The sequence below is a fragment of the Dendronephthya gigantea genome, unplaced genomic scaffold (genome assembly GCF_004324835.1).
Source record: "Dendronephthya gigantea isolate DGI-Jeju-01 unplaced genomic scaffold, DenGig_1.0 000099F, whole genome shotgun sequence".
Classification (NCBI taxonomy): Eukaryota; Metazoa; Cnidaria; class Anthozoa; order Malacalcyonacea; family Nephtheidae; genus Dendronephthya; species Dendronephthya gigantea.
Window position 1 is genome coordinate 561,228 of NW_021163109.1, and position 25,139 is coordinate 586,366.

Genomic DNA, 25,139 nt, shown 5'->3' on the forward strand with positions numbered 1-25,139 from the left:
TTCAGAACCAAGAAATTACATTTCTTTAATAGCTTGTTTATTGGAAATTTTGTCTAAAATCCATCAGCTTGAGAAGCCATCAGCTAATATTGAGTAAGTATCTATAGTGCATGTTATATTTAGCTATTTCTTTTAATAATCTATTCCCAAAATATACAAGAAAACGTCTGTATTGTTGCAATAGAATACGATCAATACGACTTGAATTGAATGCAACTTGTTGAATGGTTCCTAAAGTCTAACTGATCCTTCCATTATTACTGTTACTGTATCTAGCTAGATAGAATTTACCTACATCGCATGAAATGCCAAAAATCATGATTCATGGTCTACCAATATTCCTTAGATATATACTAAGATCATTTAATACACTTTGTAGCATCAATCTCAATCAGGCTTTCAGCCAGGAACCAAAGTACTTCATCTGTAGATATTTACTGATTAATGTTTCCTCCCCAAACTCTTGTCCACAATTGTAGTAAAAGTTAACTTTTTTAACAATTTGTAATTTTCTCCTCATGAAACTTTTAAAAAATTCATGGAGACATAATCATTATTAACTTAAACTTAAAACATGGTATAACTATTTCCCCATAAGCATAATTGATAAATACATCTTCTCAGACTCCTCTGAGTGCTGGCCATCCATGGCAATGGATACAGAAGTATACAATTCTTGGAGCCATTTTGCTTGTTACAGAACCTTACACAGGTGTTAGAAATACCAGTCCTGTGTTATGCTTTTGTCTATTACCGATGTTCATTATCATATACACCATATTCTCACATATCATAGTATTGTATTTGCAAGTTACTATTTACATGAAGGTTGGAATATTATCCATGAAATGAACATTATTTCAGTGTTTTACCTAATTTCTCTTTCAAAATGGTATCAATTTTTCCAACCATAATCATCAAGATTTGAAAATATGGTGGGCTTAAAGTAATCTTATCACAATAAATACAAAAACAGTCCTGATTGGTCACAAAATAACATGCAACATCCTTTAAGTAATAGTATACCGCATACTTGTGGAGGTGACATGGCTTTAAGATGAACGACAACTGCTCTTTTGGAACAAAATACTGTATTGCTACAGTGTTAAGTGTTAGTCTAAGGTCATAACTGCACCTGGAAATGGGTACAGTATTCATGTAAGTGGATTTGAATTCTTAAATGCTAGTCAAGCTTTGAGTTATCCATCTTAGGAATTCTTAGCTACCATCTAGATTTTCATGAGTTACATGCAGTTATTTGAATTAGGATAATAGTTGCAAAATGCATACCATTGAGGTAAGCAAATGAATATATATTATAATCAAAATAGTCCTGGCCAATAGAAACTATTTAATCTATTAAATAGAACAAATGTGAAAAGTACTCTTATTCAGTTAATGAGGCAAGTCATTGGTTCTTGTGCATGATACAGTGAAGGTTTACTAATTCACTTGGCTTTGTGCATTTCTAGCAACTCTTTGAGTCATTGATGTGCTATGATAAACAATCAACATAATACGTATGACTGATACTCCATTGTTTACTGTTTGTAAAGAACTGAGGGTAGTAACCTGATAGTATTTGTGATGTCATAATTCCATATAAAACACCTTTTAATGACTGAAAGTTTAAAGTAAAAGTTGTCGATTAAGAAAGGTACTTTTATGGCAAATTTTTACCCCAGAATACAATTTTTGTAGAATTTCTCACTTCTTGATGCTATCCCCAGTTCTTTTCAAGGTGTATTTTCCCTGCACAGCTTCTGCCATAATCAGCAAATTATACAACCTCGGGTCCAGGGTCTTTTCCTACGCTCCAGGGCCCATGCTGGAACTGCATAATTATTTCGGTTCAAGGAAGTGTTCCAATTTTGCCATGTTCTTGTAATATGTATTATACATTTTGTGTGTATTTTAGTTTCTGATTGATCAGAAAGCAACGGTTAATTCTTAATATTCTGTATTTAATACGTAATTTCAGCTGCTGACGTGCTCAGCGTTTGGATCGAACTTGCATCCAAAAAAACAATTATTGGCCTCTCTCATGCCCAGACCTTGGTGCGCCAGCAACTTCAACCCAAAATAGCACGAAAATAAGATAAACATTAATAAAATAAAATAAGCATTAATGAACTTTCTTTAATCGTTTCTGATGTCTTTAAAATTAATGTAAAATAAAACAATTATTGAATTCGGCTTTTGCATGATATGCTGAGGCGGATAACAGTGACTTTGGTCTGAGCATTTCTTGATATCATGCTCAGCCTCATCCACTAATTGTTTATTATTGATCAATCGAAATACTTCCTGCTTGAATCAGGGTTATGTGTTTAACCTGGTTCTTTAGGCTAGCTTCTACTGTCCGAAGTCAATCTTGATTCTGTATTGTTGTTGCGACAAACGTCTGGTTGCTTAGCTATTGGAGGTCATGAAAATTTTGCACTATCTTTGGATCCCTGGTTAACGATTAGGACTCACCACTGTCCTGTAGAGATTTTTGCATGGGATGTATCCAGCATCTTCCAGTCTATTTTGTGATATCCTCTTTTCAGTAATCTTGAATAACGCGGAAACAAACTTACTGAGCACAAGGGTTAATTTGTTCACTAAACGTATTTCTGTATACGAAGCATAATTTCCAGCATTGTTTTCGACTCGCCCAACAAGATCGAACAAATGATAATAAAAATCTATACCTCTCTAATATCTATGGTTTCAATCATGAGACTTCTAGTTGATATTTTCAACTTTTTGTTTTTGAAAATGAAAACGATGAATTGAATGAATAAAACTTTTCCCATTACTTTCTAGTTGATCTCTCACTTGCAATCATGCCTGGTATAAAGATGACAGATGAAGATCGTAAGAATATTGATCCTAAACTTATGTGCTCTTCGTGTAATCTGCTGCTGACGAGACCCATCCAGACTACTTGTGGTCACTTAATTTGTTCATCCTGTGTTGACACACTGCTGGAGTATGTTGATTTTTTAATTTTAGTAATTCGTATAGTGATATATACAGCATGCGTAAATAGAACTAGGCATTTTATTTGGACGATATATTCGTAAACCAATCAAATCGCAGGAAATTTAACGTCACATGTATTATCCTCGTACAATAACGTAATGGCCATGGATCACCACATTCTGTGAAGCCATGCACATTCATTCGTAGAAGCCACACAGTTTTATGTTCTCTGCTCTTGATCAGGGCTACATACCTCTTCATCGTTCGCGTAGTGCACGCATTAGGGAGCTTTAGCAGGACTACGAGTACGACCACAAGTACGAGATTCGTCATTCCTCGTACTTGTGGTCGTACTCGTAGTACGAGGTCGAATCTCGTACTTGTGGTCGTACTATTGTACGAGGTTAATACATGTGACGTTAATATTTCAGCCCAGCAAATTTATCATTTTAGCCCGCAAAATACAGCGTAATGCCCGCCAAAGTTTCCAGCCAATTCTTTGCCATCTTAAACGAGTCATAACAACGTGTCAGTCATAATCGTATATTGTCAGACAACACAAATAACATATATGTATGTAGGAAAATATGTCATTAAACATTATGCTGCTATGATTTTTGCTTCACATATTTCTTTCAAACATACTCTCCAGAATTTACCGCGCTCATCTTATTTTTTTGAGTAGAGACTTTATAGGGTAATCATTCACTAATCCTCCAATTTCCTGCTTGTTTTTCAGGTGTTCTAACCCAGTTTGCCCTGAAGATGGAACAGAACTGAAAATGGATGAGGTTGGTTGGTTTGAAAACGTGTAGTTAAAAATATGGGTTTTTTATTTGTTTATAAATACATTTTTCCAGGGCAACAATTCGAAATTCGCAATTAATTCAATTTTGAAATTGTTTTTATGGGCAGTGTGCCACATGTCTTCGCTCTCCGTCCAATTCCTGTATAAAAATGCTTCATTTGTTATCCGTGCAGAGCGGCTCTTCGCTTTTCCCCCAACAACTATAACATGTGCTATCATTTCCTTTATACTCCCCACGACATTGAGAGCCAGGGGCCGGTTGTATCAAGCCCGTTTAGCTTAAACGGTGGTTAAGTTCAAAATAGAAAGCAAGTCTATCGTTTGAATTATTCAACAAGCAAACTAAATGTTTTTAACCTTAATACAAAGATACTGTCTACAACTACATAATTACATTCAGTGCATAATATTCAAGTTGACTCATTTAAGAGAGATGTAAGAGTGTTATTTAGTTTTGACTTATCCACCGTTTAAGCTAAACGGGCTTGATACAACGGCCCCAAAGGTATTTACAGGAAGAAAGATCCAGTGTGGTTTTTCAAGGTTGTGCAGGCCAGCTGCTGATAATGGGGTAGGGTATAAGGTGTATAGGGTTACCGTGCCCATTTCATTCGTGCGCGGTAGCCTTAACACTGATAAAATTCGGTACGGGTACCCATTTTAGCCGTGCCGTGCCAATAAATTGAGTGTAGTGTGAACGGGTCTTGATTGTAGTGTAAACGGCTCTTAGCTATAACAGTTTTGTATATTATTCTCTGTCAGTTATTTATTGATCGATTCACTGAACGTGAGTTGCGAGGTTTGGTCTTGCGTTGTCCTAATGAAGGATGTCATTGGCATGGTGCATATGATCAGCTTCTGGTAAGTTTGTGAATGTATGTAAATGTTAACACCCAGCCGTTTACACTTGCAATCTATGCTGCGATTTTATGTGCGATTCTCTTCTTTTGATATAAGTTAACGAGTGAATTAGTTACTGATGTTCAATTAAGAGTTCTTATACACCAGAGCATTCGTAATTAATCACTCGATCACACCTGTCAAAAGAAGAAAATTCGCAAGTAATTACGCAGCAAAAATCGCAAGTGTAAACGGACCTTCAGCTTCGCTTGATAACGACAAACTTCGGTTTGATCATTCTTGGTATCATGTTAAACCATAGAAGCCCAGACAAATGAGTCGGCCATTTGACTATACAACTAGTGACGTAAATATGTACTATATTATTGGGAAGGATGGAAACTCTCGCCTCAATTTTCAACATGTTGACAAATTAAAACACAAATTACTATAGTAAAACGGCACGTCGACTGCTAAATGCCTACCGTAGGTTTAAGTTGAATAATCAAACTATACTTTCATAATAAAAATAGTGCTGAATTCAAAGGAAAGCGCTGGAAAAACGTACACAAACTTTGTAAATTTGCCGAAATTTTCGTGAATACATGCGGGATGTAAGTACCTACCCAAAATGGCGGCTGGCAGAAGAATCTGATTGGTCGATCATTCTTTGTTTACCTTTCTCGACCAATCAGATTGGTTTATCATACTTTGTTTACCTTTCTCGACCAATCAGATTCTTCCGCCGCCGCCATTTTGGGTAGGTACTTACATCCCGCATGTATTCACGAAAATTTCGGCAAATTTACAAAGTTTGTGTACGTTTTTCCAGCGCTTTCTTTTGGATTCAGCACTATTTTTATTATGAAAGTATAGTTTGATTATTCAACTTAAACCTACGGTAGGCATTTAGCAGTCGACGTGCCGTTTCACGACGTGCAGTAATTTGTGTTTTAATTTGTCAACATGTTGAAAATTGAGGTGAGAGTTTCCATCCTTCCCAATAATATAGTAAGTTACGTCACTAGTTCTATAGTCAAGTGGCCGACTCATTTGTCTGGGCTTCCTATGGTTAAACTGCATGCAACGCAGTTAAAATGCGTTAATTATGTAGCGGTCAAGAAGCTTTAGCTTTACCAATGGACCATTCTAGCTTCATACACATGTAAGCTAGCTATATATCAGCGTTCAAAGTAGCTGCTTTGTGTGACAAAACAAAATTCATTAACAACTGTTTTAACTCCTTATCAATGAATGAACTGCTTATACTGTGTAGGCTGGTTGTAAAGAAAGTTAACTGAGAATAATTTACGAGAATTTTTAACTGTATCAATGTTTTGAACTGATATAGGATCATCTCCCGCTCTGTGACCAAGCTCAGAAAGCATGTGTCCATCATCAATGGGGGATATCATGTGGATGTCGTGATGTGAAATCTGATATCGCATCTTCCTACTCTCAGGTAGAGTCCCAGTAACTATTAACTATGTGTTTATAATTTCAGTAGGATTACCTAGGGTACCCGTGCATCATCTGTTTCTTTAGATTTTTAAACTAAATCAGGAGCATTTTGTAGGCGGTGGGTAATATTGTGAATAGTGTGATATACTGCGCACGGTACTAAGCGGTTATTTCGCTCTAGCTATAACCATTTTTCAAAAATATTTCGTATCATGACTATTAAAGATATATATAGGATCCAGAATCAGTTGGATCTTGGAGTTGAAGAAGTAAGAAGCCCAAGAAGTAAATTGGCTAAGTATTTTTCTTTTCTGCCGCGGTGAAGTACCTATATATTATGGTTGCAGATTTTGAATATATCAAGAAAATTTTTTTTTGATGGATTTATTAGCCTTTAAAGTTACTGGACATGACGTTAAATCCAGAATTTCGTGCAACTTAAACGAAAGAAAACTGATTTGCAATTCCCGATTTGATGTCATGTCCGGTAACTTTAACTTTTAATTGTTAAATGCATCAAGACATAATTTTTTAATAACAAAAATTGCAAAAGTTTTTTAATATACCTTAAACTTTTGATATATTCAAAATCAGCAATCATGGCAAAGGCTGTTAAATAGCTTAGCGCATTTAGATTTAGATTCCGTAGACTGTCGGCAGCATTTTTACTGTCGATGTTATCATTATATTCTTACCATCGCTTGGCGGAGTTGTACAAATAAACAAATAAGTTACTTATAGTGCGGACTAAAATCTAAAGTCAAAGATGTTTTAATTTAATCATCCACGGAATCTAAATGCGCACCGCTAAATTATCGTCCCGTTTTCTTAAAGTTCACTGATTGACATACAGTGACAGTTTCTTTCTAGTGTTTCCATCTGCGCTGCTTACGGAAGATCTTTCCAAAATTTCATTTTACTTTATACGAGTTAGTAAATTTCAATTCAGAATACTGTAAAACGAGTGGAAGTGGCGAATGTGCAGTATTCGACATTTTGGATCCAGGTTATTTTCTCATAAATTTTTGGAGGACACTTATTTTCCTTTTTTTATTTTACCGAAATTGTGATGCGGTGATGGATGAATTTGGATGTGGTTACTCCTGTGAAACATTGCTGTGATCTACGGAGATCTCGCTAATGATATCACAAATGGAGAAATTAACCGTATTTGCATGATGTTTGATTCCTCAAAGCTTGCGGATTGGAGATGGTACTTTTTATGAACGTACTCAACCAGAAATAAATTATGAGCAGTTTCACGGATGGATTCGTTCTCGGTCCTCATTATTCCTACTATTCAATTAAGAATGTGTCATGATTAATTTCCCTGATGGTTCTTTCTTTGTCTACATTATTCCTACTACTAGAAATACATGCATGCAAAATCCCCTCGCCTGAGGCCATAAACATATATTTCCAACAAGGTGAAATTCTATAATACTCGTTTCCGCTGAATAATCGAAGTCGTATAAGTAAAATCCTATATCAAGTACAATTATAAAGTCGACTCTCGACCTATCAAATTCAACTATAATTCAAAGAGGTGTCATACATTTGTTGATATCGTATTCCTGGGATGCCTATGATTAAACTTACAAAATACTTCCATGCTTTATATACTTAAACACTTGCAACATTTACCTGTACAAAAATGCTTCGAAATCGTAGATTTTTTACCACCCATTTGAATCAAAGTTTTTTTGTATCCGAAGGCATCTTTTACATCCTCTTTTTTTAAGTGCTCCTGGCAGAAAAATTAGTTTTACATTTTTAGAATCTTTATTAGCAGTTTATATTCTGTTCAAAAACTGAATTGCAATTGCGACTTTAGTTTAGAGTTACTACCACAACATAGCATTTGGCAAAAAAAAAACGCACAAAAGGGATTGGTACAAAATCATTGAGGTGACGTCACAATAGGAACCGCGGTTTCACTCATTTAAATTTCAAGCGTGTATTAATCACATGTTGTTGTAAGAAAGGTGACGACGCAAAAAAGTCACGCAAGAAAACATGCCGAATAGATGTTTTGTCGGGGGTTGCTCTAATACCTCTAATGCCAACAAAGGAATTTCCCTTCATTTTATATTTTTTCTGGCGACGAAAGGCCAGAAACAAAAAAGAGACGAAAGCAGTGGATTGATTTCGTGTGGTTAAAGCGGGCAAAATGGGATCCGACTCCCAATGCGAGTAATTGTTCAGCGCATTTTGACAAGAAAGATTTACCACAAATGTTTTCTGGTTTCTCTGGTGAAGTACCGCGGTTAGCCACCGATGAAATTGACGTAGTCGCAGCCCCTAAGTATCACGCAGTAACTGCAGAGACAGAGGTCAAACCTTCGTCTGCGAGAGCTAGGAGAATGGTAAGTTCGTTCGTATCGTTAATTGTTAATTGTAAATAATCATTTTTATGGTTGCTGTTTCTTAAACGCAGTGCAATTTTCTTTTGTCGTCTACTTGAATACATACATATACGATTATATGCCGCTTTATATGTAAATATTTATCACATTGCAAAGGTTGTAAAAGAAGCGTTGTCTGTTAATGTTACCGCCCAAGGCGAAGAGCCGCATTAACCTTGCCGCGAAGTAGGAAGCAGACCCATTTGAACACACAATGGAAAATATTGGAGAACAACTGCCAAAAAACGCATCTCCGAACAAAGTACGTATAAAGTTTGAACAAACAAATATTTCGGTGTAACATTTGCGGGCACCAAACACTAATTGACAGGCACCCCATTGTGTCTATACATTTTTGTTTTTTGCTTATTGCTTTAGACAAACAGCGTTTCAACTGGGACAGACGGTTGTGTTCGTTGTGCGTATTTAAACGGAAGACTTGGAACAAGTATATAGCGCTTAAAAGCAAATACGATGAATTGGTGAAAGTTAAACATTCCAAAGGTAGCGTGTTTTTATGTTTGGTGCTTTACATATGTGCTGCAGAGAAAACCCATGTTTCATACTGCATGCGCACTGCTTTAATTCATTATGCAAACGTACTACAACGGCGAAATGTAGCAAGTCTAGATATAATGTTAATAATCTCAATAAAACGCATTATTTTGTGACGGTATATTAAATTAAAAATATTCTAATGAAATAGACCATCTACAATTATCCCCGAGCGGGCGCGGAGCGTCTGCGAGGGTAATAATTCCGCACGGAGGTTAGGAATTACACCCGGAACCCGGGAGTACATAGGCATAGCGGGATCCAAAGTTGTCCAAATTCTTTGTCATGGACGGTAGACGTTGGGTGGTTTTGTAAGTTATGCGCATGCGCGAGTAACGACTGGTAATCAACAACGCTCTGATTGGCTAAGACAGAAAGTTTCTAGTTCAATGAGAATGTCAGAAGCCGGTTGTATAAAAACGTAGTTAGCGCTAACTGCAGGTAAAAAGTAGTTAGAAATAGTTAACTTTAATCACGTAGTTAAGCCGGTTGCATAAAAGTGTAGTTAGCCTTAACTGCAGTTAAAAAGTAGTTAAAGTTAACTATCCTCAAGGGCATCGTTAACTTTCCAAATCGTAGTTAAAAATGGCGTCTTGAGCTTTCGAGGAGTGAGAAAACATTAAAATCAACACATACCATGGTTGTCAACCGTTATCCATTCAGAAAAGGTCCCGTCGAAGCTTGTAAACTTTCAATATGCTTTTATTTTTTTTTCATTTAAGCAGCAACGGAGTATATTTTTGCTTCGGGAGATTTGTCGATGCCAAATTACGATCCTAGCCAAGATTAGCCATCTCCATTTTCAACTGCAACCGGTAGTTTGACTCCAAGGGACCTTTTTATATTAAGAGCGCCTTTTTCGTTGAATTATTTGAATTTTTTCCTTGTTTTATTGCATTTTTCCTAATATTTTAGATCAAAATACTGTCAATTTTTGTAAATACGAGTCCACTGTCTTGTTCAAAATCAATAACAGCGGTGAATAATTTCGAGATGCTTCATGCTATTTCTCTGTTTAACAACCCCACCCAAGTTAACTGTATACGTGATTAGTTAATCATCGGACAAGCTACGTTTTGTGCAACGCAGTTTAGGGCCTGTATATATCATCCCGCCTAGCCGGGACGGGACAGTTTCCGAGATCCCGCTTGTACAAAATGAACTCCATATAAACACGCCATCCCGCCTAGGCGAGTTTCCCGGCTAAGCGGGATGAAAACATCCCGTCCCGGCTAGACGGGATCATATAAACAGGCCCTAAGTCGTGTAGTTAACTAATCATAGTTAAGGATTTAACTACAGTGATTAGCGCTTATCATAGTTAAAGTTTTTATACAACCGGCCCCGGCAATTTAACTGTCCTTTTTGTACAAATGCATAAACCTGTGCAAGGCTATTATTACACCTTTGCTTTAACTCCAAAAAATGTTTTTTAAAGTATAATTTGAATTTTGATATCAAAAATATACACTATAAGTATAAAACTTTTAGCCGTCGACTGCAAGATTTTGTACTGTTTTAATCCTTTGAAACTTCTATTTTAAACCATTTTTATTTAATCACTGCCATATTTTATGTACACTAGCTTTATGATTATTTTTGTATTGAATGATGGCAACATTAGCTATAATATACTCGGTAAATATAATAAGACTGATTTGAGTTCTGTGTGATTTCATAAATATAAGTTTAGGTCAGGTTAGGTCAGGAGATTGTGTACTTGGTTTGAAATAGCGAGGGGTTGCTGCATGCATGTATTTCTGGTAGTAGGGAATAATTCCCTATGTAAATAAAGGATGTATAGGTTTTTCCTGCGCACTGCGAGTTTTAGTGATCTATTCATCATCAAGTGCAAACGTTCCAATTTATGTAGGTGTTCAGTGCAATATACTAAATGTGGAAGAACCAAGCCGTGCTGAAATGCTCCTTACACTTCCCGAACCGGGCAGTGAAGAGACAGGAGATGATATGGGCACCAGCGACGAGGATTTCCAATGCGGAGATGAAAGTGAGTCTAATCAGAATTAGGAGACGAAGGCACAAGGTATATTTTTAATACTCAATAGAGTTCACAGACTGAATTTTTTTGGCTTGCAGACTTGCTTAGTACAAAGTTGGAGTATTCTATGATTTTGCATTGGTTGTATAGTGATATACTTATAAATCTTCTCACGTTTAGTAATCCCACTGAGAACCTACGCTAGCAACCTAAATACATCATTTTCCTGTAACAGTTGCTGTTGCTGTTTAAGTTTTGCCATTATGCAAAGCAGATAACTCTCTTGTTGAAACCACGACGAATGGAACCCTGCTAAATTGTGAGGACAACTTGTGACAATCCCGTTTGTAGCAAAAAAAACAACATATGGAGAAGTCAACCACTGATGCCTACGACAAAAGTAAACGCTTGCGATTTCCTGCTAAGTTTAGCTATTCTTGTATCTCCCACAAGTGCATGTTTCGACACATGGGACTTGTTGGAATGTGCAATGAATCTTACTATGGACACCAAAGGGTATGTATATATATATATATATATAATAAATAAATAAATAATATTATATATATATATATATATATATATATATATGTATATATATATATATATATATATATATATATATATATATATATATATATATATATCAAATATGTATTTAGAATCATATATGAGTATAGTGCTCGATATACCAAAGTATAGAGCTAGTATAAAGATAAAATAAAATAAACTTGGTTTACTTCATGAGATTTTATTTCATAAGATTTTATTCATAAGATTTTAAAGATAAAGACATAAGATTTTATTCATAAGATCCCAGAGCAAATTGAGGTTTAACCTCCACTATACCAGTTGTTATTTTTCTTTTAAGAAAATATTGTTTTCAACAAAATATTGTTTTCAACAATCTTTCTTCACTGGGAAGATTACCGAAGTAAGATTCTGGATTGGTTACAAGCATTGGAATCTTTGGTTATTTCTGGTGATGGACGGCATAATAGCATGGGGCATATAGTGCAAAATATGGTGCTTACACAATATTTTGCTGTACGTCTGCTGAAATAATTGATTTTAGTTCGATCCAGGTAATAGCTATAGCTATCAATTAAAAGAAACTTTATGTTCTCTTTTTTGTTCATAATTATAATCGACGCGAAATTATTATAGAGAAATGAAGTTGGATTATTGGAAGCAGCCCTGCGATGGAATTTAAATGGTTCCAAAGATGTTTGAACTTTCTCCTAGATGTAAACCTGGGCATTTCCACCTTTATCTCAGACAGACATCAAACAATATCGAAAAACATGAGAGAGAAACTACCAAAGATAACACATTATTTCGACATATGGCACTTAAAAAAGAGTAAGTATCTATTATTTGCAGCAGTTTTGTTTATAAATACACATCATAATAAGTACACTGCACTATTGTTTTACTCAACCTATGTATTTTTCACTTCAAGAGCTGCATAAGGTCTTTACTAAGCTGGCTAAAGAGGCAGATTGTGAAGAACTGGCAGAATTAATGGATACAACCCTGTATAAACCACCTTTACTGGAGTGCCACATCCACTTACTCAAGAGATGGCAGGATTATACTGGCAAGGTTAATTCCTTGGTCATATTGTTGACAAACATGATGGGTTTGATGATGTGTTCAATGTGTTCATGGTGAACTGACTCCGAGAAATGGATTCTACCTGGTATGTATTGTAAAAATGGCTTTTTGCTAATACCGCCCAGTTGTTATATTAATGTAATACAATTTCTTTCACAATAAACTATAGATTCTCCAGCCTACACAAAACTAAGTGGTGCTATGCTAAAGACGTCCTTTGGTAAGGGCATTGAACAAGCTTTACCATTAGACCAAACTAGTTGTTTGGAAGCTTTCCACTCTGTTGTCAATCAGTTCTCCCCAAAAATTGAATGCTTATTCATTTGCTGGTATATACTGCAGGTAGGTTTTACTCTGTTAATAATAAACTAACAGCAACTGATTTGGTTAGCTTATTATTTTGATTAAAATCTCCACACCATTTAGACACATCCTAACAGCAATCCATTTTAATGCCAACTTATGTCGTAAGACAAAACTCTATGAAGATGGTACACCACAGGTCAAGGTTTCTTATCCGAAGTTAAGGGTGGTGATGCCACTGTTAAAGAAAGCAAAGTAAAACAAAACTTTGGTAAGGAAGTTAAAAGAATGAATGGTGCAATGAGCATTAATTAAGTATGACTGATGTGTGTTATTGTCTCAATCAATAAATCTTTGTCATTAGAATATGTGGAAGAGATATAGTCAGACCTTTCTAAAAGCATCGGGAGATAGCTCATTGAAAAAGCTTGGGAAAACACCTGCCCCCATGAATATCGTGTTTGAAAACAAAGAATCCAAAGAAACTGCCATCAAAAAACAGAAGGCAAGAAAAAATCTTGTTGTGGAAGATGTTCCTCCAACAACACCAAGTATGTAAAGTATAATATTTATTGGCCACAATAATAACTCATTAGTTAAGTTAAAATAGTAATAAATAACTTTCTCAGTTTCAGTTGTTATTGCTCAAGAATAGGCAGCAAAGGCTGCTAAAGCAACCTCTGGCAGAGCAGCTTCAAGGTGTTTCTTGTGCAAGAATTTGATGAAAGGACACAAAGAAGTAAAGGATTGTCCCAAAAATCAAAAGCAAACACAGCAGTAAAACGAAATCAGTTGAAGAATAAATGTACATATAGTTTTCTGAAATAATATATAATGTGGAGTATTATAACATAGCTATAGCATTAGTAATATATATATACACAAATTGTCAAGATCTATCCTCTTCTTCTACAAATCCTACAAAGTCTTCATTGTCTGTAGTTAGGAAATGACGTCTTATTCTTTCATATGCACGCGCACACTATTTCCCTGTTTCCCAGATGCCAAAAACGACCACACAAAACTTTTGTAGGCTGTGCTTCGATAGAATCTACAAATAATAGAGCATGTTTAATGGTACCAACATGTCAGTACAGTGTGATTGTGCATTTAAATTTCATGTGTATAATGTACTTACTTATCTTCTGTGCTTGTTTGGCGGTATTGTTCTTTCTTCCTTGTGCGTAATTTGGTTGCCGTTAAACGAAGCAACCACTTGTCTAAGCATGCGCTGTTAAATTAACCCAGGAAGGTCGACAATGCAAGATGGAGGGTTTTCCGTTTCCAGCTGCTGCAATGCAAGCTCGCTATTTAGCGCTTCTTCACACTCTTCGATTTCTACGCAACACTGACATCTTTAGCATTGTGAAGGAGTTCAATAGGACAGTTGCCACACTTATACCTGGAATAAAATCTGTACCGACAAAGCAAAGACAGTTAACACGCAAATATAAAAGCGGGGAAAATATACCTTCTTTTCTTTGATACCATCAATTAGGTCTCGGGTGAAATTCCTTTAAACGCTCGTCATAAGTTTTCTTTTTTTTCCAGGGAGTTAGCGAGCGACTCTGTCAGCCGCCGGTTCATTTGCATACGAACCAAGTTCTGATGTTTCGTCTGTAGTTTGGTCGTCTATATTCGCTGCCGCTTCGCTCTGTTTCTTTATTATGTATGAATGAAATATAATATATATATATATATATATATTATATTATATATATATAATATATATATATATATATATATATATATATATATATACACTGTTATTTTGAGGGAGTTATTTTAACTCCTAAAATAGGAGTTACGGAAAAAGGTACAGAACAACTCACTTTTTGGAGTTAAAAGTAACTCCAGATTTGGAGTAAAATATTAACTCCGTTTTTGCAGTCAGAATAACTATCATTTAGGGGTTAAAATGTAACTCTTAAAAAGGAGTTAAGCAGTGGTAACTCCACTATCGGAGTTATATTATTTCTACTTTCAGAGTTCTGATGCAAATTGTGTTTGTGTATTGGATTATTAAACTAAAAACATTAAAGCCAAAGGTTCTCGTAGTGTCATATTGGTAAATTTATCTCACAAAATTTCTTATTATCAATTCACATGCATTTGTATAATATTGTGAGTTGTATATTTGAAAAGACAGATCAATACAAAAGCTCTGAATTGCTATATTAATTGTCTGAAAGGATCACCTTTTCATAGCCCACTTTTAAATAATTCTAACATCAGTTGTTGCTTTTAACCTCAATATTACTCTTCCTATACCCTTAATTATAAATTACTTCTGAAAGACTTTGATTACTGTAAATTTTAAAGTGATAAAATGACCTATTTAATATTGATTTTTGCATCCGGCCCGCTTGAAATGCATCCGGCCCGGTGTGAAATGTGAATAAAACGGCCAAACCAAAGCAACGTAAGGCTAAAATGTGTAAAAACCTTTCCGGAAAAGGCTAAAAGTATGTTAGAAATAAAAAACATACCCGAAAAACGTCTTAGTTTGGATTTTTTACTCCTTTTTTCGCTGCATTTTACGTTGTTTTTCTAGTCGATTTGCCCGAATTTGCCGTGATTTAGTTGCTATGGTAACAATATCTGCCATTTCATTGGCTGTTTCCCGACTAGGATATCCTTTTAAGGAGTTGTTGACGTATTAAAATTCTGAAATGGCTTGTAGCCTTGTAGATTGCAGAAATTATAGTTTTTATATAGTTATTTGCTAATTTTTTTGCTTTTTTTGTGTTTCATGAAGTCAATAATGTAAAGGTAAAAAAATAAACACGTTGTATACCGCAGCTTCAGCCCGGAGGCAAAAATCTGTGCTCTCGGTCTCGAAAACTTCCCTCGGCCAACGGCAAAGGTTAAAAAATAAACACATTATATTTTACCGGCAGCTTCGGCCCGGATACAAAAAACTGTGCCGACGGTCTCGAAAACGGAAATAACGACCTCACAGCCAGAAATAACATATATAATCAATAGATCATCGTCAGCCCTGCTATTTTTCCCTATTTTATGGGGGGAATGGCTTTGATATACAGATGAACAGAACAGCCTTATAAACTTGAACTTAAAAGTTAAATGCCGTAGGAAGAAACTTTATACATCGGGATGAAGAAAGCGATATAAGTTAAAATATAGGGTTTAGAAGTCAAATTACATTAGTGGCACAAACATTCGTAATTTTTACAAGCCTTTTCCGCCTTTTTCACTCCAGAGTTAAATCAATTCACGTTTATAAGACTAAAATTTATAATAAACTATTAACCCGCTCCTCTTGTGCACGCCATTTTGAATTTTATTTAACTCCAAAAAGAGAGTTGAATTTTTATCACCCCCAAAAAAGGGTAATAGGTGAGTCAAAATAACTCATAAAAGAGGGTTAGATTGCTTAACTCCCCCAAAAGGAGTTAATTCTGCATAGTTAATAAGGTCTAAAAATTATTAACCCCTCAAAGAGAGTTATTTTTACTCCAAAACTATAGTTAAATTTTTAACTCCACTAAAAAAGGATAATGGGAGAGTTAAAATAACTCCCTGAAAATAACAGTGTATATATATATATATATATTTATATATATATATATATATATATATATATATATATATATATATAATTATATTATATAATATAAACATGCATACATAATTTTCGCATGCTTCCTGGGCTGCTTATGGTTCAATCTCAAATATATAGTTCTAAACTATATTTGTCTGTCCTGTCTATAATGTCTATGTATGAGGCGAATGCCCAAACCGGATCCTACTGTGACGTATTAGTTACGAGTTTTCCGGCTTCGCGGTTTTGAAAAACTTTTGCCGTTAAGATTAAAAAATATTTAAATTTCATTACCCTATAACTCAGCGAAAAAAACCTCAAATTCAATTACGATTTCTATTTTCATTATCTACGTTTCACGAAGATTCTAAAAATGTAAAATTCATTTTTCTGCCAGGAACACTTTAATCAATTTTACGAGTCAATTTTTCGTATATTTTCAAGACCGTCCAAATGAAAAATATTATTTTAAAAAAGTTCTACCGGGTGTCCCAAAAAAAACTTTACCTCTTTGTCTTAATATAACTCAAAAACGAATAAAAGTCATTAAATTGAAATAAACTCCACTGCATGCAAGCAGGGCTAACTTAGATTTTGATATATAACACTAAATTATTGATGCGATATTTACGGAGATACAAGCATTTGATGTCGCAAGGTACTTTCAAAATCTGTGCAAAATTGACAAAAATCGGCTATTAAATTAATTCGAAACTAATACTTTAACTTTTACGTTTTTAACTTTAGTGATTTTAACTTTAAATGTACGCTTTTCCATTGCAAACTTACTCTTATATAAGAGCGAACAATTAAAGTTAAAATCGCTGAAGTTAAAAACTTACCACGGGAAGTGGCATGCAAGTATTTTCGAATTAATTTAATAGCCGATTTTTGTCAATTTTTCACGGATTTTGAAAGTAACTTGCGACGTCAAATGCTTGTATCTCCGTAAATATCACATCAATAATTTAATGTTATATATCAAAATCTAAGTTAGCCCTGCTTGTATACAGTGGAGTTTATTTCAACTCAATAGCTTTTATCGTTTTTGAGTTATATTAAGCCAAACAGGTAAAGTTTTTTTTGGGACACCCGGTATAATTCAAAATATCAGTTATGCTGATATGACCAAAATTTTAATTTAGCCAATTGCACGTTTGCAAACGTTTGCTAGTTACCAGTTTCAACTCGTCTTAAACTCACGCATGCGCATAACTTACAAAAACGCCCGACGTCCATGAAATAATGGCGGACAACTTCGATTTCGCATTTGCATTCCCGGGCGGAATTAGTACCCTCGCGGCTCGGGGATTAAGGCAAAATGACCGATACCTTGAATGGATCGTCGTCATTCCCAGTTCTTCGTTATGATGATTTACCTTTTTTCATGTTTTTCTCAACAAAAAATATGTTAATATTTTATATTAAGTTTTATTTTAAATTAAACGACCAAAGACGATCCAGCCTCCTCTATTTAAATAATTAACTAATTATCTCTTTATCTAAAGCTATATCACGTGAATGTGAACAAAAATTTTATATCCAACCCTGGAACAAAACATTTTATACCCAACCATAAGTAATCTATAGTTTTACGTATCTTTTAATAATAAATATTGTGTATTACTTTTAAATTAAATTTTGTAATTGAAAACAAATTGCTGGCAGTATTAACATGCACAAGTGACTTTCATTATCTTTCAATACAAATATATACAAGGCTTTCTGTTCCGCTCCTGAAATCTGAAGTACTCATAATTTACGAACAATAAATGAAACAGCCCTACTGAGTTCCCTCGAGTGTTCTTCACACAATGTAAATTCATGGTAAGATGATATAATATTTAAGGTACAATGGTGGCCAGTCACGTTCTTTCAAGCTCCGATATAAATGTTTTAGTGTAAATAATATCGATCAGAACGGTATTCAACCATTCACTGATGGCAACCTGCCAACCTGTTACTTCACGATGGAAACAAACGTAAATGGTTAAAGGACTTTGATTCTCAAGAATTTCCTTGAAATCACCGTTGGTCACTTGGTCTAAGCGGTAAGGTCTGGCGGGAAGACCAGAAAGTTCACTTGTGATAATGCCGTGGTGGTTACGTGGTTCCGGGCAAGCAAAATTAATTTCTGTTTTAAGGAGATGGTGAGTTAGTCAAAAATCATTTGATAAGGCTTTTAGACTCAATGGCAGCTGCAAGAAAAATATTGGAGGCATTTCTGAAAACTGATATTGCTACAATGAAAAATCGAATTCACCCAATAAACAACGTTGAGTCGATTAACACGATTATGGATTCCGTGAGTAAGATTATATCGAGCCCGATGGGGACGACCATAATCTTATAACTATAGATTGGAATCTATGCTGAATGAATTTGCTATGATTTTGGATGAAAAAAGTAAAGGAATCTCTCGTTATATTATGTTTACGCTGTATGATAGCCATAGGAGATCAAATAGCGGAAATATTTCTTAGCAGTAGAATTTTTGGATGAAAACGTTTTAGAAGTCGCCGAGTCTCTACCGCAATATATTTATGCGACCGCGGATTGGAAAGGGCAGTTTGACATAAACAAGGTGCCAAAAACACTTATGCTCACTAAATTGGATTGGATTAATTGCCTACATGATAAAAGAATATAACATTGTTATGCCAAAAACAATTAATTGTGATAATTTCAGATGTTCTGAACAATAGACCTTTTTCATAATGATGTCAAACGCGGAAAGTCTCATGTTACACGAAGTTTGATTGGCTGGATAGTTTTGTGGAGCCAATTAAATTTCGTGTAACATCAGACTTTCCACGTTTGACGTCATTATAAGAAAGGTCTATTGCCAAAAGTTGTTTACAATTAAAGAAAATTTAGATTGTGTCCCTGTATTTTCCATCCGACTACTTTATTTACATACGCACGAAACTTTTTTAACAAAAAGCAGGTTTCCAAAAGAGATGTGCACTACTTCATACAATCTATATAGAGTCGTGCTTTCATTGCTGTTTCGTATGAATACATAATGAAAGTCATAACTTTTTTGTCAAACTTTCGAATAAAACCAATGAACACCGTGATTGATTACGCATAATCAGAACAGAAGGTAGAACTTGCAGAATTTTAGAACGGTATGGACTGTATAGTACATGTATGCTACTTTTACTCAAACACTACATCAAAGCGATGAAGTTTTACTGTCCTATTTTAGTGGTTTTCACTCGTGAGTTTATCGGCTATATTGTTCTTATAGTATGACTTCCATGACCATGGTATAGGTCATGGCATACAAATATTGGTACCAATGTTGAAGAATGGTCATTCAGCAATTTCATTGTACAAAATTTAAACGTTCTTGAAACGAAAGTCTTTTCTGAATTCAAGAGACAAAGGTGGGGACCTAGCTTGCATGCTCTTTTGCAAGGATGAGGCAGCACTTTTTACTTGTGATATTGAGAACTCCTAGTACTATATATATACATTTTAGATTCATCGTAGATTTTAAAAAAATCATAATTAGCTATAAATGGTAAGTTCAACTCTATACATATTCATAATACACATTCATTGTCATTGAGTGTATATTTGAAACCATACAGAGTTACACAGAGTGATCCAACGTAAGGAGAATCAGTCTCAACGTGAAAATGTTTTCAATTATTTTGTACTCGCCAGACGCCAGACATTTTAGTTATTGTATAGAGGTCAGCTGAAAAAACGCCAAAGAAAAACACCCCCAGCATCCTTGCGCGCTTGCTTTTTCAGCTGACCTCTATATTACTACCTGATTCCAACGTTATATTTTATTATATTGGGCATGGGGAGTTTGGGGACACCGTAGTAGGTCAATTGCAATATTCCTTATACGATGGCAATTGTTTACTTCTCTGTGTGATTTTGAAGAACTAGCTGTATTTAGTTTAATATTATAGCAACAACCCTAATCTTATCAGAAATGCAATGTATCAGGTGGTGTTGGGTAAATGCAGACAAAACATGTTCTCATGTAACAAAATACTGTAGTAATTCATCACTAAATCACTATAAGTATCAATATTCAGAATAAATCGATTCTTATGGATTCACGGTTACATGATTCAACATGACGACAAACGGCAAGGTCGATGTGCTTTCGAATCTAAATTATTGCAATGTTCGTGACATAATTATGTATATGTACGCGATATATATAGATATATATGTATACGAGGATATATATGTATATATATATATCGTATATTACTATTATAAAGACAGGTTTTCATGTGAGAATATTCGTCTCAATTTACAAGTCGTACGTTATTCGTTGTTATGAAAGATGCGACATATTAAAAGTGAAAACCGAAATACAGCAAGTTACGACATTCGAATTCTGACGAATTATGCATGACATATACACCGGATTCCGGTTCACTGGAAAATAACAAGCGTTCGCAACGCACGCTGGGTCGTTTAGAATATGACGTTTGAATTTTGAAATGTCATGCACACGGTTTTGGCGCGCATCTTGCATGTAAACATATTCGAAACGCTTGCGGTATTTTAAATTGTGGAAAGTCGATACGAAAGGGCGAATATTTTGGAATATTTTGGTTTATAAGACAGTCGTGCACAAGACGTCGGCACAAGTGAAGACAGTAACATTATTTACATAATTTATACCCTGCATTTGGATATTATTACAAGTTAACGTCAAAAATTAATATCCTGGATCATTTTATCGCAGACATGAATGATATGTGCCAACCAAGCCACTGTTACCAGTGTGACGAAACGGTTGATGTTGATCCCAAATCACACATATATCTCCAGATAGACGAATATGCGAGGCAAATCACTCTTATTAACTTTATTCTCATATTCGCCATCTTGACAATAATATTATGTGTTTGCATACATATATATACTGCATGCGTTTGTCATGCAAACAAGTTTCATTAACTTTGCACACCTAGGATTACGTAATTTATAGCCTTTCGCTGTCAATCTACGGTAATATTTTAGTCTGAATGCCATAAGTGCTGATTTCCTTATAATAAAGAGAGCAGGTTCCTGCTTAAACAATTTTCCAACACATGCAAATTCGTATGTGCATGTATATTTGCTTATTATGGCAGAAATTTGATTTCTTTGTGCTCGCACGCGTGGGGGATTAATATGCGATATTATGTTTTAAATTCAGTCCTCCCCCTCAAAATAGAATATGACGAAATTGCCCGTGGCCTCTGCGAGAAACTATGTATACGAATATTTAACAATGATTCGCCGAAGGCGAGGTGATTATCGGGGAATGTTCACCACTGAGACGAAGTCGAGTTTGAATATTCCTCGATAATCACCTCGCCTAAGGCGAATAATTGTTTTAGTATTTTTGCACAAGTGAATTGACACAAGAACTGCATTTGTTCGCTTACCACTTTGTAAGAAACGTCTACAAAACGGCTAGCCACCATTTTGAAATTTGACCAATCAGAATGTACGATTTTTTATGTTCACTTGTGCAAAAATACTAAAAATCTTTAATAGGAAGTATAAAAAGAAATATTTTATTTTTCTAGACTGATGGGAATCTTCCCCACCGCATGAATTATACTGTGATCGACCGTGTCCGTCTACTTCTGCTTTTTGTTCTTAATTCGGCCAGTCAACTAAGCAACTACATCCCACGACCTGAATTTACGGGAATCATTCAGAAGATTCGAGACAGTATCTTTGAAATTCGTTCAAGCTTGGCTGAAAAATGTCTCACCATGGCTGAAAAATTAACTGGATTGGAGAGAAGAGTTGAACGTTTGGAAGCCAATGTTGGTGCTGATGCCAGGGAGAGAGATGAACTCGTGAAGCAAGATAGGGAACTCACCGATGAAATCAACGCTTTACGCGAACGCAATGTAATCCTAGAGCAAGCGTTGAGAGAAAAACATTTGCAATTGGAACGGATGCAAAGCAGGATGGATCAGGCGGGCGAGGCTCTTTCTCTTAGTTCGATGAGGATTGCTGAGTTGGAGTCACACGAAAGTGGTCGTGGTGGTCCACCAGTGAACCACGATTGCAACGGCACCTTGCTGTGGAAGATTGAGAATTATCAAAGAAAACGACAGGATGCCATCAACGGGGTCAACACGTCTTTATGTAGCCCACCCTTCTACAGCGGTCAGTATGGTTATAAGATGTGCGCTAAAATCTACATGAATGGCGATGGATCTGGAAAAGGATCTCACTTATCCTTGTTTTTTGTTGTTATGAGAGGTTTGTTGAACTTCAATTATTTTGTTAAATAAATCAAAATATCTTTAGTTTCGAGCGGCAAAATGTACTCTTTTTTAGTAAGCTGAACTGTCAGTGTGTTTCTCGATCAATTCAAAGTAGTTCCCAGGCTCTCGGCGTTATGATATAGCAGAGTATACAATTCCACGTACTGTTCATTGGACATCGTCATCATGGCATGGTAGCATGAAAGTCAAGGGTGGATCCAGCACTAGTGCACTAATTTGCGTGACACAAGAAAACTACTAAAAATAACCACTTTGTTTTGTAATGCAAATTAGTGCACTAGTGCTGGATCCACCCCTGATGAAAGTAACTGGTGATTTAGGTGTTATCACAATGTCAATTTTGTTTCTATGAAAAGGGGAATACGATGCTCTTCAAACCTGGCCATTTCGACATGAAATCACCATGATGCTGTTGGATCAAGGTAATGGTGATCACATGGTCGATTCATTTAATACAGATCCACAAAATCCATCTTTCCAACGGCCACAGTCTGATATGAATATCGCAGCAGGACGTCCTCAATTCATGCCACTTGAGAGTCTGAATGACCGTCAATATGTCAAGGACGACGTGATGTTCATTCAAGTTATCGTTGGCCCATGTTCGAATACTGGTGTTCTAAGTCAAGGTTATTCCAAAGCACCAGGCTTGTAAGGTTAGCTAACGTCTTCACACCATTGGCACGAAACACCTTATTTCATATCTTGCTAGGCTAGCTGCGATGCAGACGCTTCGAATTACAAAGAAACACACATAGGCTAATATCTTGCAAATCTTTTAAATTTTAAGTGTTAAAGATTTGAAGTATCCATGCCTATACAGGGTGAGTAAAAAAAAACCTGACACCTTTGAAATTCAAATTTGCTGCAAACTTATGGCTGGAATATGACAATTCCCATGTACAATCAACAAAAACGATTTGATAAAACTGTTCTTTTCTATTAACAGAGCTTAGAATGCATTTTAACTCCCAATGGGAAAAAACTTTATGCTTTAGGTTAATTAATATGATATGCTTCGTATACCGCTATGCGACTAATTTGAATTTCAAAGGTGTCACTTTTTTTTACTCACCCTGTATATGTGAGAGCTCTGTATGCAGACGTTTTATGTATTTTTATGATCATAAGACTATTTGTTTAAAGATTTTAATAACAGGTTTCCTTATAGGTCTCTTCACACGATCCAGTTTTGTTGGATCCAATTCACTTCTGACGGATGTTTTATAGTCTGTGGTCTTGTAATGTATATGAGCAACAAATCTACTGAAGCCAATGCAGTACTGCTTCATCAATAACCGACTGTATTTCATACGTCAGAAGTGAATTGGATCCAACAAAAATGGGTTGTGTGAACAGACCTAGCTTTACGCGATTTTCTTCTGCACCTTATCCACTTTCAAACTTTCTATTTAATGTATAGAAACAATCCCGATTATACCGTTTACGATCCATAATTACATACCACTACTCTTTTGTGCAACTAGGCTTTAATATTTCCGTTATGTTTTGTATTTACCAAGACTCGCTTTGGTGTGAAGAAAATATATTCCTATCACTATACTGAAGCTTTGTGGTAAAAATGGAGAGTTGCACTAAATCTGGCTAGTCGCTACGACGCGGACGTGACATTAAAACAATTACTAGTGTTAGGAAACCAGTATTAAGTTGTTTAACATACGGCTCTGACTTTGTTTTATTAATGGTAGGGTCTGTGGCATTCGAGCAGTATATTACTTCACGTCCGCGTTGAATCGTAAGCCCAGATTCCACGGGCGAAATTTTTAAGCGAAATGCGAAGTATTTCGCCTGCTCCTTTTGAATTGTGAACAATCAAGCAGAAGTAATGTATTCAAGTAGTCGAAATTCAAAAAAAAACTGGCGAAATATTTTGCATTTCGCCGAGAAAAAGCGCCCGTGGAATCAGGCCCTTAAACTCACTAATATATTATATTAGCATAAGTGAAACCCGCATTGTGCTATTGCAAAACTCCCTGGAGATCAAAATGGGCGCATTCAAAAAATAAGTGACGCTCTAATAGGTGTTTAGGTGAGTAGCTCAGGGTATAAGGGGGTGTCACTGGTGATGTCACGAGACGCTAAGTGAGAATCATTGATCGCAAATTTTTTTTTAAACTATAGCGTAAACATAAATGTCGAAATTTTTTCTTATCTAAAGATGTTTTTAAGTGTTTTCGTTTGTATTTCAAACCTTAGTTTCGTTTTATATAGGAACGAACTGAGATAATTTTTTTTAATTCGTTGCCACTGCTAAACGCGACATATGGAAATGCGCGCACCGTTCCCCGGATGTAGTGGGGTACGAGTTCTGCGAAATTGG

At 35.5% G+C, this 25,139-nt stretch overlaps 1 protein-coding gene across 3 annotated transcripts; it reads left to right on the forward strand.

Moving 5' to 3' along the window:
- LOC114534401 (TNF receptor-associated factor 3-like) lies at positions 1-23,610 on the forward strand. Of its 3 annotated transcripts, XR_003688123.1 has the most exons (13): positions 5,990-6,080; positions 6,315-8,445; positions 8,602-8,746; positions 8,863-8,988; positions 10,913-11,083; positions 11,219-11,554; positions 11,910-12,123; positions 12,206-12,400; positions 12,501-12,740; positions 12,825-12,997; positions 13,082-13,229; positions 13,323-13,509; positions 13,588-14,583. XR_003688123.1 is itself a non-coding variant. In XM_028555840.1 (7 exons), the coding sequence occupies exons 2-7, from the start codon at positions 2,832-2,834 to the stop codon at positions 23,451-23,453; spliced, it is 1,398 nt and encodes a 465-aa protein (XP_028411641.1). In that variant the 5' UTR covers positions 1-93; positions 2,812-2,831; the 3' UTR covers positions 23,454-23,610. The 3 variants fall into 3 exon arrangements, 1 of the variants encoding a protein (XP_028411641.1); XR_003688124.1 differs by having other exon boundaries at positions 5,987-8,445; positions 12,284-12,400; positions 13,588-14,586; XM_028555840.1 differs by lacking the exons at positions 6,315-8,445; positions 8,602-8,746; positions 8,863-8,988; ... (7 more) ...; positions 13,323-13,509; positions 13,588-14,583 and adding exons at positions 1-93; positions 2,812-2,977; positions 3,710-3,761; ... (1 more) ...; positions 22,082-22,772; positions 23,155-23,610 and having other exon boundaries at positions 5,970-6,080.
- Positions 23,611-25,139: the final 1,529 nt, after the last annotated feature.

Bases quoted from the DNA above. Each gene is read 5' to 3' on its own strand.
- LOC114534401 (XM_028555840.1), top strand. From the start codon at position 2,832: ATGCCTGGTATAAAGATGACAGATGAAGATCGTAAGAATATTGATCCT. The intron at 4,640-5,969 runs GTAAGTTTGTGA...GAACTGATATAG, and splicing joins GTGCATATGATCAGCTTCTG to GATCATCTCCCGCTCTGTGA. The intron at 6,081-22,081 runs GTAGAGTCCCAG...TTATTTTTCTAG, and splicing joins TCGCATCTTCCTACTCTCAG to ACTGATGGGAATCTTCCCCA.